At 40.7% G+C, this 19,432-nt stretch overlaps 4 protein-coding genes and 2 long non-coding RNA genes across 8 annotated transcripts; 4 read left to right on the top strand and 2 right to left on the bottom strand.

Moving 5' to 3' along the window:
- The first annotated feature begins 3,258 nt into the window (after positions 1-3,258).
- Positions 3,259-5,213, top strand: LOC123475406 (extensin-2-like). Its single transcript, XM_045178036.1, has 2 exons — positions 3,259-3,500; positions 4,560-5,213. The coding sequence occupies exons 1-2, from the start codon at positions 3,274-3,276 to the stop codon at positions 4,915-4,917; spliced, it is 585 nt and encodes a 194-aa protein (XP_045033971.1). The 5' UTR covers positions 3,259-3,273; the 3' UTR covers positions 4,918-5,213.
- Positions 5,214-5,299: 86 nt separating this feature from the next.
- Positions 5,300-5,760, top strand: LOC123475418. 2 transcript variants are annotated; one of them, XR_006650453.1, is made up of 3 exons: positions 5,300-5,360; positions 5,443-5,645; positions 5,731-5,760. It is a non-coding gene; the product is annotated as an uncharacterized LOC123475418 (long non-coding RNA). The 2 variants fall into 2 exon arrangements; XR_006650452.1 differs by having other exon boundaries at positions 5,443-5,760.
- A 1,840-nt stretch (positions 5,761-7,600) lies between these two features.
- LOC123475399 lies at positions 7,601-10,690 on the top strand. 2 transcript variants are annotated; one of them, XR_006650433.1, is made up of 3 exons: positions 7,601-7,827; positions 10,239-10,397; positions 10,459-10,690. XR_006650433.1 is itself a non-coding variant. In XM_045178030.1 (2 exons), exon 1 carries the CDS (start codon positions 8,848-8,850, stop codon positions 9,841-9,843), a length of 996 nt encoding a protein of 331 aa, XP_045033965.1. In that variant the 5' UTR covers positions 8,135-8,847; the 3' UTR covers positions 9,844-10,397; positions 10,459-10,690. The 2 variants fall into 2 exon arrangements, 1 of the variants encoding a protein (XP_045033965.1); XM_045178030.1 differs by lacking the exon at positions 7,601-7,827 and having other exon boundaries at positions 8,135-10,397.
- Positions 10,235-11,271, bottom strand: LOC123475408 (arrestin domain-containing protein 17-like). Its single transcript, XM_045178039.1, has 4 exons — positions 10,894-11,271; positions 10,718-10,837; positions 10,443-10,639; positions 10,235-10,372 (listed from the first exon to the last, which is right to left on the bottom strand). Exons 1-4 carry the CDS (start codon positions 11,006-11,008, stop codon positions 10,235-10,237), a joined length of 570 nt encoding a protein of 189 aa, XP_045033974.1. The 5' UTR covers positions 11,009-11,271.
- Positions 11,272-13,996: 2,725 nt separating this feature from the next.
- On the top strand, positions 13,997-14,975 carry LOC123475345 (extensin-2-like). The gene is made up of 3 exons (XM_045177941.1): positions 13,997-14,057; positions 14,194-14,270; positions 14,386-14,975. Exons 1-3 carry the CDS (start codon positions 13,997-13,999, stop codon positions 14,851-14,853), a joined length of 606 nt encoding a protein of 201 aa, XP_045033876.1. The 3' UTR covers positions 14,854-14,975.
- Positions 14,976-15,333: 358 nt separating this feature from the next.
- On the bottom strand, positions 15,334-17,805 carry LOC123475419. The gene is made up of 3 exons (XR_006650454.1): positions 17,435-17,805; positions 15,593-16,252; positions 15,334-15,522 (listed from the first exon to the last, which is right to left on the bottom strand). It is a non-coding gene; the product is annotated as an uncharacterized LOC123475419 (long non-coding RNA).
- Between the last annotated feature and the right edge of the window lie 1,627 nt (positions 17,806-19,432).

Raw genomic sequence — 19,432 nt, 5'->3', positions numbered from 1 at the left:
CAAACATATAAGGCAACAGGTTACAAGAACTTTGGGCTTTCACGTGATTCGTACCCTTGGTCACGATATGAATGAGAGGGTGGGGAGTCTAATTTAATACACAGAGGAGGAAGAGTGGATAAATAGAATATGTGTTTATCGAGGACGTTGGTGCTGTCCAAGACTCCAAGGTGGACATTGATTTGCCGTGGACTTTGTAACGCCTAATCTTCACCACTCAGTTTAAAGACATTCTGCTGTGAAAAGCCAGCTTGTCATTATTGACAGTCGCGGTTAAAAACAAACTTGCCGTTATAAAATGATGAGATTGCAGATGGTGATAACAAACGTGCAGCCGCTGATTACAACACATAACAGTCTGGTTGTATCGTATATACAGTTCCCATCTACGTATGCTTGTTAACGATCCGACTAGACGGCCAAGAAATGAAGAATTGCATCCTCCTTGTCTTCGGCTTGTTAGCCCTAGCAACGGCGGCTAAACTTAATTACACCGGGTAATATTCAACAATTATTTTGGTCGTGTAGTGGAAATCAAACAAGAAATTAGCAATGCTTGAATTTCCAGTAGTTAGTTAGTTACTAAAGTAACGTGTAGAACGTTGGCGGCCAAAGACACGAAAACAAAAATCGATTCTTTCGCAATCAATTTTGCCTTATTGTTTCCTCAAAAGAGGAATCCCATTTTAGTCTAGTTTTTTTGTGCTACATGTATCATTTCCATTTGGGACACTAAAAAGAAGTTTTCTAAAGGCACAAGGTGATTCGTGTTATTCCCGAAGCTCCCCAATCCTACACCACTAAAGCCACTGAATACTACACTACTGCAGCCCCGGAGTATTACCCCAAGAAAACTGAGTAATACACCACACCTTACGCAGCTCCAGCCTACTACACTGAGCCCCCAAAGTATTACCAGACTGAGGCTCCACAATACTACACCACGAAGGCCCCTGAGTACTACACCATAAAGTATTCTGCTCCCATCTACTACACCGAGGCACCCAAGTACTACTCAGCTCCAAGTTACTACCAAACTGAAGCCCCCAAATACTACACCACAAAAGCGCCAGAGTACTACACCACCACTTACGCTGCTCCCAGTTACTACACCGAGGCTCCAGCCTACTACACAACATATGCAACCCCATCCTACTACACTGAGCCACCAAAGTACTATTAATCGTTAAAATTGTGTTGTCTATCTAGTTCGATGAAGTGTCAATTAGATTTTGTTTTATCATTGGTAGTCCTCGTTCCAAATTAAGTATTTCCTTGATATATATTTATGCATTCACCAGTCGTTCCATAACATTGTGGTTTCTCAATGAAATGTTGAATACAAATGTATATTGTTACCTAACCCATTATTTTTTCTATTCTTTATCAAATAAGGTGGGTGAAGGCAATTTCAATTTTGCTTTGAACAGCTTTGTAATTCTGAACATTAATTTACAGTTTAAAATTTTAGAGTTATATCAAATATTTGTGAATCTGTTTATGATATTATATCTTCTGATACGCAGTACAGAATATTGACTTCATTCATTACGTTAGCCCATTGGCATAGAGAATTTATTGGGCATCTTTAAATCTTACTTCTGCTGTTTACCCTATTTCATTGAATAGCATAGTGTAGCGAAATTCTTTTCAGTATGCATTTCCACCATTAAAGCTAATTTCCTAGTTTCATCCTGTAATTTCTGTTTTAGGGAAATGCTTAAATAGTTGTTGAAAAAAAAAAAAAAAAAAGGGTTGCGCTAAGCACTTGATTGACTTGCTATTTTAGTAACCTCCAGACCTGCCCGGACGGAGATCATATTGCTGTACTATATGATCCACATCGTGACATCAGCTGAGGGCTCTTACCTCTCTATTCAGTCTTGCATTGCAATGGGGGCCAATCCCATTCCAACGCTTCACCTTTCGAGTTGTAATTGCTTACAGACTCTTGGTTACTATAGCAGTCCCGTCGTTATTAGGCCTATAACAGTGGGAGAGCCCGTCGCCCAGTCATTTTAAGTGCCGCTACACATAGAAATGCACTCAACTCTTATATACCGTGAATTTAGGCACCAAACTACGTTGATAACACAATCGGGCAATTTCCGACATAAAACTAACTCCCATTTAAATTCTGAGAAAATATTACACAATGTCTTAAATGAACATTATTGGGAAAACAATGATGAATATCATTTGACTTGACTATAAAACAAATAACTTAATTAAATGTTCAAAATTTCGTATTACTTTCAAGCACTCACGAATTAGGGTGTGGCATCACGCATAAAGACCGTTAACGACATGCAAGAATCCTCCATATCGCCTTGCGGCCGATGTTAGCACTAATAAGTGAATGCATAGGCTAAGAGTTATACGAGGTGTTATACGAGGTGAGAGCGCAAATATTAATCGCCGCGTTCAATTTACGATTAGATTTCAATATTTAGATTTGTATTTACCCGTACAAGCATTAAGCAATGTCCCTTGTCATTCAATCAGTTTCCCGTTGAAAACGCAACGACAACCTTTGTAGGATCTTTATTGTTTATTTATGACAATTATTGTCAATCCTACGATTCCAGTTAGAGTTTGACATTGCAATGGCATTAAAGGACACGTCCTTCTTTTATTTTTATCATCATAACGTTTTGAATGAAAATTGAAGACAATAAAATACGTGGCCTTAAATCGCAATTACAAACGGCCAAAAAGAGAAGGAAATGGGGAAGAGGATGTCATAAGGTAGGCGAAAATATCAATAAAGGAGGGGTAAGCATCATACAGCACTTGTAATTTTCAATGTCATGGGCTATTGATGGCGTGCACATCAGGCTGACAAAAATTCTTATAAAATGAGGACAAAATTCAATTTGAATTAGTCGAGTGGACTCATCGATCAGCAATGGTAGTAAAGAGAGTCGTGTTATCCAGCTGTTCGTTATCAAGTCAAATTTCACTTATTATCATGGGTAAATATCTTACGTTAATCTCACTGTTGTTTTGAATGAATTCTATTTTTCTCGTTGAAGCCTGTCATTTTTATCAAACATGTTTTGAACCGGAATTTCTAGCAAGATTTTCAAAGTGATGATCGTATTGTTTAGTTTTATGTACTCAGGATTTACATCTTGTAGTTATGGGAAAACCAGGCTCATTTATTGACTCTTGGATATTGTAAAGAACTGATGCATTATGTTTTATAAGGCTATTTGTTCAGATCATACCTTAAACCGCATTCTTCTTCAATTTGCAGCTAACTACGTCACAATGCTGCTGTTGGTTGTTGTTTCTCTGATGGCTGGAGAGGCCGTGGGTGGACCGATGGGATCGTCTTCATCCGGGTACTACACCACTCCGGCGTCCTACTACACCACTAAGGCTCCCGCGTACTACACAACGAAGAAGGCCGAGTATTACACGACAACATATGCTGCCCCGAGCTACTACACCGAGCCTCCCAAGTACTACACGACCAATTGGTATTCATCAGTCTGGTATAATTTATATAGCTATTTAGTTGCGTAGCATAGAACATTGCTTTAATTCATAGCATTAGCTAATTAACATAGAATTGGGCAAGGTTGAAATCCATTTATCTTTACAGTGTTTAATTGCGTAGCGTACAATTTTTTAGTTTGCATTTCCACCACCAATGTTAATTTCCTAATTTCAACCTGAAATTCCCTTAAAAGGAAATGCTCAAATATTCGGACTAGATATTAGAAGTTTTGGTTAGCCAGTTTGGATTTTAGTTATTGAAAAAAAAAAAAAAAAAAAAAAGGGTTGCGCTAAGCACTTGATTGACTTGCTATTTTAGTAACCTCCAGACCTGCCCGGACGGAGATCATATTGCTGTACTATATGATCCACATCGTGACATCAGCTGAGGGCTCTTACCTCTCTATTCAGTCTTGCATTGCAATGGGGGGCCAATCCCATTCCAACGCTTCACCTTTCGAGTTGTAATTGCTTACAGACTCTTGGTTACTATAGCAGTCCCGTCGTTAGGCCTATAACAGTGGGAGAGCCCGTCACCCAGTCATTTCAAGTGCCGCTACACATAGAAATGCACTCAACTCTTATATACCGTGAATTTAGGCACCAAACTACGTTGATAACACAATCGGGCAATTTCCGACATAAAACTAACTCCCATTTAAATTCTGAGAAAATATTACACAATGTCTTAAATGAACATTATTGGGAAAACAATGATGAATATCATTTGACTTGACTATAAAACAAATAACTTAATTAAATGTTTAAAATTGCGTATTACTTTCAAGCACTCACGAATTAGGGTGTGGCATCACGCATCAATACCGTTAATGGCATGCAATAATCCTCCATATCGCCTTGCGGCCGATGTTAGCACTAATAAATGAATGCATAGGCTAAGAGTTATACGAGGTGAGAGCGCAAATATTAATCGCCGAGTTCAATTTACAATTAGATTTCAATATTAAGATTTGTATTTACCCGTATAAGCATTAAGTAATGTCCCTTGTCATTCAATCAGTTTCTCGTTGAAAAGCAACGACAATCTTATGTAGGATCACAACGAAGAAGGCCGAGTATTACACGACAACAAATGCTGCCCCGAGCTACTACACCGAGCCTACCAATTACTACACGACCAAAGCGCCGGAATACTACACAACTACGTATGCTGCTCCGACGTACTACACTGAAGCCCCAAAGTACTACTCGGCTCCAAGTTACTACGCAGAGGCCCCAGTTTATTACACTACGACATACGCTCCTCCAAGTTACTACACCGAGTCACCCAAATACTACACAACAAAGGCAACGGAGTACTACACAACGACTTACGCTACACCAAGCTACTACACCGAGGCTCCTAAATATTATGCTGCACCCAGCTACACCACCTGTAGCTGGGTGGTGTAGGGGATGATGACCCATCGGTTGGGTCACCAAATGTAAAAAGAAACAAGCACCAGTGGCGATAGGGTGAAGGAAAAAACAATCACATGGAGCGATAAAGAAAGGTGGTGTCTAAAAATGATGACCGCCTTCACTTGTAAAGATTGTATTCGATTAGTTCTCTCATATTTAGGAAAAATCTAATCAGTTCCATTAAGTTTTTATGTGTAAACCTGTACGATACTTCGCTATAGCTTTACTAATACTAGCTACAAGCCGGAATACAAAGCCCCCAGCTACCCAGCACCAAAGTACCCTACTCCTAGCTAACCCGCACCAGCCTACCCCGCACCAGCCTACCCCGCACCAGCCTACTCCGCACCAGCCTACAAGGATAACAAATATGCCGACATCACCGTCACCAGCCAATCTGATGAACGCAACCTCGATGGCAGCAGCCAATGGAGGTAAGTCAATTTCATTTCTTATCTTATTAAGATGGGGATTAAAAGTACACTTATTAATAAATTTAATTCTTTCAATTCACAGCTACGCCCAGTCTGACTACACCACTCGTGAAGAGTCCCAGGCCCAAAAGAAGATGCAAGGAGTCGCCTACGATTCTTACGGCAAGGCTACCTACGAGGACGTTATGGGAAACACCAACAAGGGATCCTCTTACTGGGTTTCCCCTGAAGGTCAGAAATTCACTTTAACCTGGACCGCTGATGATGCTGGATTCTAGCCCAAAGGTGACCACTTGCCCGTCGCCCCCGTCCATGAATACTCAACACGAGATTACAACGTTCTCAGACCCATTTTACCTCAATTTTGTAGGAGACGTCAATAACATCGCAAAAATGCAAATAGGATGGTGTCATTGTAGGGACGACGATTGGGAACACTTGAGGTGCTTCTTGGAACACTCTTCCGCGCCGTTTCTGTTGTCTGTTCACACAAAACGCGTTCGTAGGTTTTGGATTTGTTGTGGGTATGAAAATCAACGCTCTTCCCCATATAGCACATTTCAGCCGTCGGATGTCCGAATCATGGCCGAACATCCGTTAGATATCTATGTACTCAATGGGTAGTTCCAGGGATGTCCGTCGGCTAGTCACCTTGGAAGTGCAATGGATGTGCGAAAATTATATTGTACGGACCTCCTTCCAACAGCCAAAAAGATTTTCAATTGTTTCATTTAAGGATCGGCCTCGAGCCAATCGGGGCGCTTTTTTGCAAATCGGGTTTCTCATTTCGGGCCAAGGAGGCGTGGCTCAGGGTGGAAAATTCTTCTCCCCGAATTCAATTGGGGTTTGCAATCAATTGGATTGCAATCAATCGATTCATCAATGCAAAAAACATTATCGATTGACCCGATCTATCCGATAACAACCCCGATAATAGCTCGTTCTACCCGCTTGCCCCGATTTTTACTCTGAAACCGAAAGAACGGCATTTTTTTATTGCTTCGGGGCAACGGGTTAACCTCAAATTTTTTCCCGCACCGCCCCGGTTGAAAAAATGGCACCTCGTTTCAACCCCGAATGCACTTTATCGGTGCGGGGCGGTTAACTCGATTAGAACTAATTTGGGGCCGATCACTAAGTTTCATTATTAATTGTCAAAATTTCTTGAGAGGGGGAAAACTTAACCGTGTTCAAATTTTTCCCTTGAACGTATTTTTATTTGAAGTCCAGCATTTAAAATGAAAAATTTAAAAAATAAAGTAGTAATGATCTATTTGCCGGATGGTTTATTTTAAAATTTATTACAAAAATGAATAAAATATATGAAAGTCGTGAGTTTGTTTGCACAAGCTTTCCGTTTAGCTTATGGGAACCAAGCCATTGAAAATTAACTCACAGAAAATAAATATTATTCGGCATCTAATAATATTAAAAGCAAGTATACTTATGATAGGATTATAATTTCAAATAATAAAAAACTACTTTAAACTTAATAAATCATGCTGAAGTTTAAAATTCAAAAATATTTAGCATAAATTGTTTAATTTCAATTTATACACCTCTGGTTTAACCTAAGTTCGACATCATCTTGACTTTTTAAAAATCCTGTATGTGATTTGTTATCGAAAAAGCTCAAGTGTTTTACAACAATTCGATTGTATTGTTCGAAAATGATACATAATATATCTGTAGATTGGCACAGTGGAATAAGATTCGACTGTGATGCGGGAGACCCGAGTTCGAATCCTGGTATAACCTAATGTTTTTTCATGAATAGATATCCAATACATGTCATATTTATAGCCAAATGAAAGCCCGTTCGGATATCCTTAGAATGTCTGACGGCGCTGTTTAGGGCGGTCAAAACCAAAAAAAAATACATCCGTAGGACATCCAAATCGGATAACGGGCTGTCCGGAGGATATCAAAAAGATGTACTCAACATCCGACCCCGACATCTGTCGGACATCCGACGGACTGCCTTGTGTTATGTGGGTCAGGACACCAAAGGTTTTTAAATAAACAAAAACTACCTCAATGAGAAAAACCGTTGCACCAAGCAATGTTGTCATGCTTTGGTTGTCTACATCTGCATGCAAGAAAATGGTTTCACCTGCGACATAGCCTGTACGGTCTAGATACAGTGTTACCGTAATAAGTCCAGATCGGCAGCAAAACCAACGAAAAACGGACTTGGTTTTTATTGATTGTGTTTGTAGCTATCAATAAAATTTAAAAGATGGTGATTTTGAAAAATATGTTGTAAATGTGGCGCTGTTGTACTTTTCGTCGCGGTCTGACAACGTCGCCCCGACCTCCTGCGTGAGGGACGGGCAGTTCGGTCCAGGCGTAGCTCGAGTTCGGGCGTTTTTCGTGTTTGCTCTGAAATACAAACCTAGTTAAAGTCGAACACGGCCGATTGTCGATTTAATTTAACGAAAACGTTCGTTCCCTTTGATCGAGTCAGGTGATTTCGTAACATTTGGTGGCAGCGGCGAGATTTCGGTCCCCAGATAGTTCTGAAAACTGGCTACTGGTACCGGTAGAGAACTCGCGAGAGGACGCCATTTTAGTGAAAGAAGTGATCGAGTGCTCGCTTCCCGTGGCGGCGACGGCGTGGTGACCCCTTGCGAAAACTGATCATCCGACTTTATCAGAAACATCCAACTTGCAGAGGCGGATTTCAACATCCATCGACATTTTCCAGAGGAAAATCTTGTCGCTGAACGTGGCATTTGGGTGCTTGGGAGCGAGTTTCATCCCGATTTGCTTGATTTCGTGGCGGATTCTTCCCATCCTTGGCGCCAAACTAACATGGCGGATCGGTGAATAGACATTTCTCGTTGCACTTTTCTTTGTGTGTGAAACAACAGCGGCTGGTGTTGCAGTGGCTGACGTTTATGCGTCGCTACCGCTGACATCCCTGCTGGTTGTGAAGAAGGGCATTTTTGTAAACTAACAACGGCTAGTGTTGCAGTGGCTGACGTTCATGCGTCGCTACCGCTGACATTCCCGTTAGTTGTGCGGAAGGGCAGTCAGGCTCAGGCGAAGCTCGTGTGACGAGCGTTGGAGATTTGTTCGGTTCAGGCAAAGCTCGTGTGACGAGCGTTGGAGATTTGTTTGGTTCAGGCGAAGCTCGTGTGACGAGCGTTGGAGATTTGTTCGGTTCAGGCGAAGCTCGTGTGACGAGCGTTGAAGATTTGTTCGGCTCAGGCGAAGCTCGTGTGACGAGCGTTGGAGATTTGTTCCCAATACAAACGTGGTTTAAAAGTAGAAAACGGTCCGATTGTGTTGATTTATTCTGGTAAAAAGACGTTCGTTCACGCTATCCGATTTTGGCAAACGCAACATTTTAGTTGTGCGGAAGGGCATTTTGTTGTTATATAACGGTGGCTGGTGTTGCAGTGGCTGACGTTCTGCGTCGCTACAGCTGACATCCCTACTGGTTGTCCGGAAGGAAATTAGATCAATCGTCGAGATTTGTTAGATGCGTCAATGTCGTTGTGAGGTAGGACGGTGTGCGAGGTGTGTGTGTGTCAGAGAAGGGCAGCAGTGCGACGAAAACTGCTTGTGCTTCCCAGAACGTTGTACCAACAGGGGTGTGGAACATTTTCAAGACGCTAAAGAGGAGGTAGAAATTTTACCTGCCGCAATGGATCCGAACGCACTAAACGCTGCATTATCCGCACTGGCAGCCAAACAACAACTACAACAACAACAGATGCAGCAACATCAGAATTTACTGACGGCCCTGACTAATCGGCTCCTAGCTGTTCCCGCTCCTGGCCCACCCGTCGTTCCGCCGGTGCCGACCGTAGTGGTTCGAGCAGTTTTAGATGTAGATGTAAAATACTCTGGATCTACGGGTGAAAGTATTCAAGATTGGCTGCAAATGGTAAATAGAAAGGCTCTCGCAGAAAACTGGGTTGACGGAGACAAAAGGAGAGCCGCCATTAGTTCACTGTTCGGCAAAGCGCTCACGTGGCAGGAAGAAATAGGAGTGAATTTGATTCAATGGAACGACTGGATTAACGGGATACGTGGAGCCTTCGAATTACAACTGACCGAGAGTCAATGGCAAGCCATAGTGGAAGGACGAAAGCAGCTGCCTGACGAGTCGGGATCCACCTATGTGCTGGACAAAGTTAAGTTATGTCATCGTCGGGCTGTTCCTCTCACGGATGCGGAACTGATTCCTTTCCTTATTCGAGGACTTCTTCACCCCGGGATACAGTCGGTTATGATGGGAAACCCCCCCATTTCGGTCAACGCTTTTCTTATCGAGATTCGCCGTCTAGAGAGCATTAGTGATTCGCCGGTCGGCTCAAGTGCTTCAAAAGAGACCGAGAAAATCTACGAAAAGACGCCCGAAAAGACCCGATCTACTGACTCGTTATTCCAGGCCATGGAGGCATTGACGAGTCAAGTGGCTGTTCTGACGCATACAGTAAACCGTCCATCTTCTCCAGACTTTTTAGGTTAATTTCAACTGTCGTGCCGTTTACTTCTGGTCGTCCGTCTTAATCTAATGGTCGATAACATGCTTCATTTCAAAATTTTGTTTATTCATTTTGTTGTCCGTCTTATCTGTCCGTCTGACTATTTCGAATTGTATGTGTCAGGCCGTCCTTAATTAAGATCCTAGATCTTTCTGTCAGGAAGGGCCGAATGTTGTAAATGTGGCGCTGTTGTACTTTTCGTCGCGGTCTGACAACGTCGCCCCGACCTCCTGCGTGAGGGACGGGCAGTTCGGTCCAGGCGTAGCTCGAGTTCGGGCGTTTTTCGTGTTTGCTCTGAAATACAAACCTAGTTAAAGTCGAACACGGCCGATTGTCGATTTAATTTAACGAAAACGTTCGTTCCCTTTGATCGAGTCAGGTGATTTCGTAACACATATCATGTAGAAATAATTTTACTGCTGCTTTTGGGATTGTATTTAAGTCAACAATGGTTTTGACTGTAAAAGCGAGCACATATTCGTAATTTGGTTTCCATGACGGCTTCAAAACTCCCTAAAGAAAAATATTATTTTTTATGGTATTTTTGAGACATTCCAAAATAATTTTTGAAAAGTAAACTAACAGTGAATGGAATGTAGCAGGTTTCTCCATTTGCTTGACGTGAAGATCTCTTCAAAACTACTTTGATTGAGTATTTGACATGGCCATAGCCAAATTTTTCCAACATCTCAGTTTGAAATGAAGAGGGAATTTTTTTTGGAAGTGCAAACGCAAATGGAAATTGGTGAACTCCACTGACAAGTTCAAATGTTTCTCTGCCTGCAAGTAAAACAATTAATGTATATAAGATAATAAAAATATTGAACATTGCTTGTCACTAAATATATAAAATGATACCTTCATTGGTAATTACAGGAATTTTCAGGTCTAGATAAGTTTCTTCAGCTGAATAGTAAGTCTCACTACTCAATTCATTGAAACAAAATTTTGCATAGTCTTGACATTCCAGGTATATTCCTACCAAAGTTAAAAGTGTAACAATGAGTGAAATTTTAAAAGACATCAATAAAAACCTTTCAGTATTTTACTGCTGACATTTGAGATGTGAACTACTCCAGACACTTCCTCTCCAGGAAAATAAATTCCAACAGGATTGTCTAATTCTATAGTGAGACTTTCTATCCCCATAATGCAGCTTTGGAACCATAACTCAACTTCATTGCAAGCCAGTTTTTCACAAAGATTTTTTTACACAAACAACATATTTGTGAAAACTTGTATAACAACTACCAGTCAGCGTCCGTACCCTTTAACGGCAACAGCTGGTCGTAAGTTTTATAAATAAAAATAGAAAAGCGCCAGTTTCGGCTGCTGGATCAATAGTTTAAATACCTATGGCTGCTCCAATGACAGGAATTAATATAACATATTTCTAAATTCTAAAATTCAGTAAATCAGTATTCTAATATCCCCGAAAACGCTAGTACAATAACATAACGTAGTAGCAAGTTTTCAAAATCAAGCAGTTCCATAAGGAATTCGGTGGAGCTTAAGGTAAAAATGTTAAAATAAAGAAGTACACGTCAGCACTCGGCGGTCATAGATTTGATGGTTTAACCTGAGGTCAGGTAGAGAGCGTACACTGTTATAATGAGGTAGTATTTGCTCTGCCGAAGAAATGGTGTACAATACCTTTGAGCAGCATAGTATTTAATGGCTTGAGTGTAGTATGTTGGAGCGGAGTATATGGTCGTGTAGTATTTGGGCGTTCTGGTCGTGTAGTAGACTAAGTAGTTGGGAGACTCGGTGTAGTAGCTGGGAGCTGCATATGTGGTATAATATTCGAGAGCCTTGGTGCTGTAAGAGGGAGCAGCATACGAGGTGGTGTAGTAGGGCGTAGGGGTTGTGTAGTCTAGTGTCCAGATGAGGACAAACCCATCGGTACCCGCCGATGTAGCCATCGAAAGGGCAAAAGCGAACCGCAGCATGACATCGTAGTCCCCTACAAATTCAAAAATTAAACAGTTCAGTAATCGATCCATACAATGAACTAGTGGGGAAACATTATAGTTTGTAGGGCTGCTGGAAAATGCAAAAATGAATGAACGACTTTGTCTTACGCATGATTGACAGCCGAATATGCAATATTTCGCCGATGCAATATGTTGCCGACGATGGAGTCAGTTTGAAGGCACCAACGTAACTGGTTTACTTCCACTTCACACGTTCATTTTTATAATATCTACCGCCACCCTGATTCATCGCTTTAGCCCAAAGGCATCTTGAAGTTGAACATTTTCGAATTTCCAGTTTCTTACCCCGCCTCTATTGCACTGTGTGGTGTAGCGAAGATCCTCTCATGCTGCATTTGCAATCGCTATCGTGGGTTTTCCTAGTTTTCCATTGAAAATGTCAAGTAGAAAGTCAATGCTCAAAATTGGGTACTAGCAGCTAGAGTTCATTGTTTGCGCAATTTCACTTGATTGTGAAAAAAAAGAAAAGAAAAAAATGGTTGCACTAAGCTCTTGAATGACATGCTAGTATCCTCCAGACCTGTCACGATGGACCGAATCGTAATAGTAGGGGAGAGTGGGGGTAATTGATACACTTTTTGGTTTTTTGTATTTCTTGAAAAAAAAACTAAAAAGTTTAATATAAAAATTATATAGAATTGTAGTCTATTATCTCAGCTACTAAACGATATTTTTTTTTATGAGAAAAGATTAATTTTAATAGAAGTAAATTGTAAAAAACTGAGGTCGCTTCGAGTGTTTCAATTCCCATGGCAGCAGGGCAATTGAAACGGTGTGTCGACGCAATTGCAACGTGGGTTTTCCCATAAGGAAGCTTCTTCATACCCACATAAAATGAAAATCACGATATCTCAGCAGCCACAACTAATACTGTAATCAAATTTTACCATCAGGTACAATGCGATATACAGATTTTTAAAATATGCTTAAAGTAGATCGTAATTTAGATAAAATATTTAAATAATTAAATTTAAAAAAAACCCATTAAGATACATGCTTTTTTAAATAAATCCCAAACAGCGAATACAAGTATTATAGTTGTGTTAACATGATGATTTACATTTGTTTAAATGAATTACGTCAAATACTTGCAAAAAAAATGCAACCACTCGCAGACAGGGAATATAAACAAAGTGTTTCAATTGCCCTGCAATAGGGTCATCGTTACATTTAATTATTTAAAATTATTTAAGAATGCAGGGAAAAATTAAATGACATTAAATTGTAGAAAAATGAATTGCAAATCATCTGAAACTAATTTTATTACTAAAGCGTAGCGTTTTAGGGGTTAAAACAAAAAAATTGAAAACGCAAATTTAACAGACGGAGAACAAAAAACAGTTTTTTCGAGATATCTTAAAAAGTTTTGAATACAAAAACTCGTAAATTTTTCTAAACTTGTAAACCCTCTCATTCTATTAACCCAAATTTTTTCAAGAAAATTCCTCTTATACGGCGAGAGAAACAATTTTTGTTTCAATTACCCTGTGTCTCAATTACCCCCACTCTCCTCTACAGCTATTGATCCGATCTATCATGACATCAGCTGATAGCTCTTACCTCTCTATTCAGCCTTGCATTGGAATGGTGGGCCAATCCCATACCAACGCTTGACGTTTCGAGTTGTATTTGCTTACAGACTCTTGGTTACTAGCAATCCCAACATTGGGAGGGTGCCATACCCAGTCATTTCAAGTGCCGCTACACATAGAAATGCACTCAACTCTTATATACCGTGAATTTAGGCACCAAACTACGTTGATAACACAATCGGGCAATTTCCGACATAAATTAACTCCCATTTAAATTCTGAGAAACTATGACGTAATGTCTTAAATGAACATTATCGGGGAAACAGTGTTGAATATCATTTGACTTGACTATAAAACAAATAACTTAATTAAATGTTTAAAATTTCGAATTATTATCTAGCACTCACGATTTAGGGTGTGGCATCACGCATCAACACCGTTAATGACATGCAAGAATCCTCCATATCACCTTGCGGCCGATGTCGACACTAATGGGTTTATGCATTGGCTAAGAGTTATACGAAACGAGAGCGCAAATATTAATCGCCGAGTTCAATTTACTATTAGAGTTCAATATTTAGATTTGTATTTACCCGTATAAGCATTAAGCAATGTCCCTTGTCATTCTATCATTCAATCAGTTACCCGTTGAAAAAGCAACGACAATCTTATGTAGGATCCTTATTGTTTATTTATGACAATTATTGTCAATCCTACGATTCCAGTTAGAGTTTGACATTGCAATGGCATTAAAGGACACGTCCTTCTTTTATTTTTACCATCATAACGTTTTGAATGAAAATTTAAGACAAGAAAATACGTGGCCTTAAATCGCAATTGCCAACGGCCAAAAAGAGAAGGAAATGGGGAAGAGGATGTCATAAGGTAGGCGAAAATAGCAATAAAGGAGGGGTAAGCATCACACAGCACTTGTAATTTTCAATGCCATGGGCTATTGATGGCGTGCACATCAGGCTGACAAAAATTCTTATAAAATGAGGACAAATCTCAATTGGAATCAGTCGAGTGGACTCATCGATCAGTAACGGTAGGAAGGAGAGTGTGGAGATATGCTGCACCATCTTACTACACTGAGGCACCCCAATATTACACCACAAAGGCTGTTGAATACTACACAACTAAAGCCCCGGAGTACTATACCAAGAAAGCTGAATACTACACCACTACTTACGCTGTCCCTGTTTACTACACTGAGGCTCCCAAGTACTATCCGGCTCCGACCTACTACCAAAGTGAAGAGCCACAGTACTACACCACCAAGGCACCTGAATACTACACCACATCATATGCCACTCCTAGCTACTATACAGAGGCTCCAAAATACTACACTACAAAGGCGCCCGAATACTACACCACCACTTATGCGGCTCCCAGCTATTACACTGAGGCTCCAAAGTACTACTCTGCCCCAAGCTACTACACTGAAGCAGCTCCAAAATACTATTAGAGGCCAAGTTTTTTTAAAGCGCTGAACATTTCATCTCCCATATTTATTCGTTCATCACAGTCGTTCTTGAAGTATAACATTAATGTCAAATGATATGTTTCATACAAAAATGTTCTCGTTAACCCTTCGCATTTAACATGTTTCTCTTTATAAAACTTGTGTAAAAAACAAGCGTGTCATGGTGAATCGAGTTTGTTTCACGATAGGCCTATTATAGGCCTACGGAACACCTTTACACCTAGACGTACAGTAGACCCTATGGTAATTCTTGGTTGAGCATGGTTGAGGAAGCATTGGCAAAGACTGTCTACCCGTTGCGTCTTCAACAATGTTAAGGCGGGACACAGGCGAGTTTTCTTCTTCCGATGTTTTCATTAGATTAGCAAAACTATCATCACCAGTTTCTTTAAGCTAAGGTTGAACTGAACACAATACTACCAAGACAATTACAGCGAACCTGTAAGAGAGAACAACATGCAATTACTGAAAATTACAGTATATTTCCAATTCACATCAAATAAGAAAGTTAAATTACGTCTGCTGTTTCATTCTAAAGAAAAGATTGATTTCTTGCTGTTCTGCTGTTGCTGAGCTCAACTCGGTAAGTGATAGCAAACATTGGAATACTACCAGGCATTTATACACCTTCCGAGGCAAATGGTACAAGCCCTGCCAAAGGTTGCAATTACTACCTTTAATCTATTGGAAAGTAATAGCTGAGAGGGTTCTAGAAAATCACCTATGGATGTCATCAGGCACTAGCGTAGTTCTCTGAATGATGTTCCACGCACTCCCGATAGCGCGAGGGGAATAATCACAATTCGTAGCAGTTTCCCAAGTAATGAATTCGTATTCTCATTTGTCTAGATTAAAATGCATGTTTTATGCACCCAGCTTTGCTACTAAATATTGTTTTTAAAGCAAGTAATTTATCTCTGCAATATTTTTTGCAACCTGATTGTAACGTTTAGACCCTTAGACCGCCTTAGACGACTAGACAAGAAAACCAAGTCCTGGATTGATCGTTAGGGGTTAACAGAATAAATTTTTAAATTGTACTTGCAGATATCCTGGATGTACCTGATGCCTTGGGATCACTCGGTGTCCGAAGGGAATGCCACCGATGTTATGTTGTCACTGTAAATAAAACATATCCAGCATCATTCTTGTGTTTGCTGAATTATTACCTCATTCGAAGACAAACAAAGGAGTTAAAGAAGGCAATAGTTAAAAACAACAGAAGAATGATGCTGGATTATTGGAGGAATTTATTGGGACTGATTTTTATAAGGAATTTTTCTAATTAAAAATAAAAAGCACCAAATTCGGCTGCCGGATCAATAGTTTTCATACCTGTAGCTGCTCCAATGGCAGAAATGAATTTAACAGATAGGCCTACCTAAGAAAAATTTGAATATCCAAACAGTACTCAGTCGGGCTCGGCCTCAATTACCCGAGACCCTTACTACGAGAAGGTACTAGTAGCGCGAAGCCGAAAAAAGGAGTAAACAAAAAGGGCGCCCTTTTCTGTGTGTCGCGCTAGTACCTTCTGATAGTAAGCCGGAACTCGGACTATCAGTAATTCAATATCTACTAAACGTTCGTACAATGGCACACCATAATAACAAGTTGTCAACATCACGCATCTCACATACGCAAGTCACTGCAGCTTAAGGTAAAAAATTTGAAATGGAGAAGGAGAATAGCATGTTACTTTCAAGTTGCAACCCTCGATTAAATTCAGTATGCAACCAAGGAAAATTCTAAAACGCATATCTACACAATCCCAAGTACATAAAAAACCTAAAAATGGACTTAAAACGAAACTTTAAGCTGAAAATATTTTTTGGCATCTGTCAAGATTCGAACGTTGACATAGCAGATCACCTGGAAAGATATCATTTGCTATCTTCTACCAGAACGTGTTATTAGTTTAATTATTAATGACATTATTACGTTACGTTACGTTGCTTAATTTTATGCACTGCCTTTTGTTTTGTTTTATTAATTTTTAATCTCAAAAGTTGTTAATTTGGCAAAAGTTGATCATCGACCGTAGACTCGCGCCCCAAGTTCAGGTTCCATGTTCCATGTTTCCATGCACATTGCTTCAATCCCTCTAAGCCTCATCTAGGGTCATTGATGATCAACAGACGCCATAACCACTAGGCTATGGACGCCCAACTTAATTTGATTACGCAAAATGTTTTATGTTACTTTCGCAGTGCTCGCCATACATGCTTTCTACTTAAGCACAAAAAGAGAGAGAGAGAGAGATGATAATATTAGTTTCCTGAGTGTTTATTTTTCTTAAAACTGAAAAAAAAACGAAAATTTGTTTTTTTTTCATTTTTTGTTTGTTTGTTGTTGTTGTTTTTTAAAATTAAATTCAATTTTATAATATTTTTTGTTTTGTTTTGTTGATTTTACAGAAGCAACTTAAATTATGTCCATGCATTTTGCCTGCTCCTCTGAGATTTGCTTTCGTTTTTTGTACAGCTTTTATATTAGCTGGAGGAACAAAATAGAAGGAGGCTCCAAAAAGGGTTTAAAAAAGAGAATGATAAAAGTTGCTCGTTACCTTTTCCTCATCTCGGTGAAACTAACCCGAACCGCACGACGTAACTAGGGCATCAACTTGTCGTGCTACAACATTGGCTGAACTTCCGTATTGGCAGGATCTACATCCTTATCAAAATTCGAACATCAAAACGTCTAAGCAACAACAACAAAGCCCTTGTTATTTTGGCTGTTACACTGGTCATGTGAACAGAGAGAATGAATTTTCTTCCCCATGGCTTGGCTCTTAGCACTCTTGTTCCAGACGGCTTCAGTACGTCAAATTAGAAACCAATGCCGACCATCTGGATATCACTCGACACAATACGCCCACTGCACCGCCGTACGCATTTGCTGGAGTGCATACGTTCTCCTAGATCAAATTGCAAGATTTTATGAAGTTGGCGCAACCTTGATCTCAGAAGATCATTTCTCTAAGTTAGCTCCACAAATCAGAATGGGGGAGAAACTCAGTCCTTTGGAGCGCGCGAAAATAGTTGAGTTGCTTGAGCGTCGACAAAAGTGTTTTCCGGCGTCAAAAAGAGCCATCGGACACACGACAGACGTCGTGCACCACATCGACACGGGGGATGCTCGCCCCATCAAATCTGTGCCATACCGGGTGTCTGCTTTTGAACGCCAAGTTATTGCCGACAAGGTCGAAGAAATGTTGGAGGACGGGATTATTGAAGAGTCTTATAGTCCGTGGAGTTCGCCCGTGGTGTTGGTGAGGAAGGCGAAATCGGGAGAATATCGGTTTTGTGTCGATTTCCGTCGCTTGAATGCAGTGACAAAACGTGACATATATCCATTGCCTCGGATCGACGACGTTTTCGATCGATTAGCAGGCGCCCAGTTTTTTTCATGTCTTGATTTGGCCAGCGGATATTGGCAGGTGCCAGTAGCGGTAGAAGATCGAGAGAAAACCGCCTTCGTCACCCCGGACGGCCTTTATCAATTTTCTCGTTTACCGTTCGGTTTGAACTGTGCCCCAGCGACATTCCAGCGTTTAATGGACAAGGTTTTGGCTTGCCTGAAATGGCATATGTGTCTTGTCTATCTGGACGACGTTCTTGTTTTTGGGAAGACGTTTGAGGAGCACTTGGCAAGTCTAGAGCTGGTTCTAACAGCCCTAGAACAAGCAAATTTGACTCTGAACGTCGATAAATGTGTTTTTGGCTCAACCATGGTGTCTCATTTAGGACACGTAGTTGATGCGGAAGGTATTCGCCCAGAGAGTGAAAAAGTTCGAGCCCTAACGACAATGCCGGTAACTAATCTGAAGTCCTTACGCGGGTTTTTAGGTCTCGCTTCATATTATCGACGTTTCATACCCGACTTTGCAGCCCTTGCCCACCCCTTACACTTACTTTTGAAGAAGAATGCTGGATGGAGATGGACCGAGCGTCAAGAAGAGGATCGTCGAGCGCTTGACCTCAGCTCCTGTTCTGGCTCATTTCGATGACGTTCGGGAAGTCACCATCCAGACAGACGCAAGTCAAATCGGGCTCGGGGTAGTATTGTCACAAGATGCTGGTGAGGGGCATCGACCCGTCTCTTTTATTTCCCGGAAGCTGAGTGATGCAGAAACGCGCTATCACGCAAACGAGCTGGAGTGTTTGGCAGTTGTCTGGGCATTAAAGAAATTCCGCACTAACATTTATGGTCGACATTTCATTGTGAAAACGGATAGTTCTTCCGTAAAATGGATGATGGGAAAAAAGGAGTTGAAGGGCAAATTTTCCAGGTGGGTGCTTGATCTCCAAGAATTTGATTTTACCATTGAGCATGTCAAAGGCGTAGACAACCAAGTAGCAGACGCCCTGTCTCGGAATCCGGCGGAGACGATTGTCGAAACCAACGATTCTCAGACAGAGGAAACATGCTGTATTGCCGTAAATATGCCTGAAACTGGCTTAGCATCCAATGAGGTCGCCCTCTTGCAACAACAAGACGGCCAACTCCGACCAATTTTCGTTTCCTTGAGTTCCCCAATTCAAAACAATATGTCTCAACGGTT

Source organism: Daphnia magna, linkage group LG8 (genome assembly GCF_020631705.1).
Source record: "Daphnia magna isolate NIES linkage group LG8, ASM2063170v1.1, whole genome shotgun sequence".
Taxonomy (NCBI): domain Eukaryota; kingdom Metazoa; phylum Arthropoda; class Branchiopoda; order Diplostraca; family Daphniidae; genus Daphnia; species Daphnia magna.
Note: the sequence above shows the minus strand (reverse complement) of the source record. Positions and strands in the feature narration are given on the sequence as shown.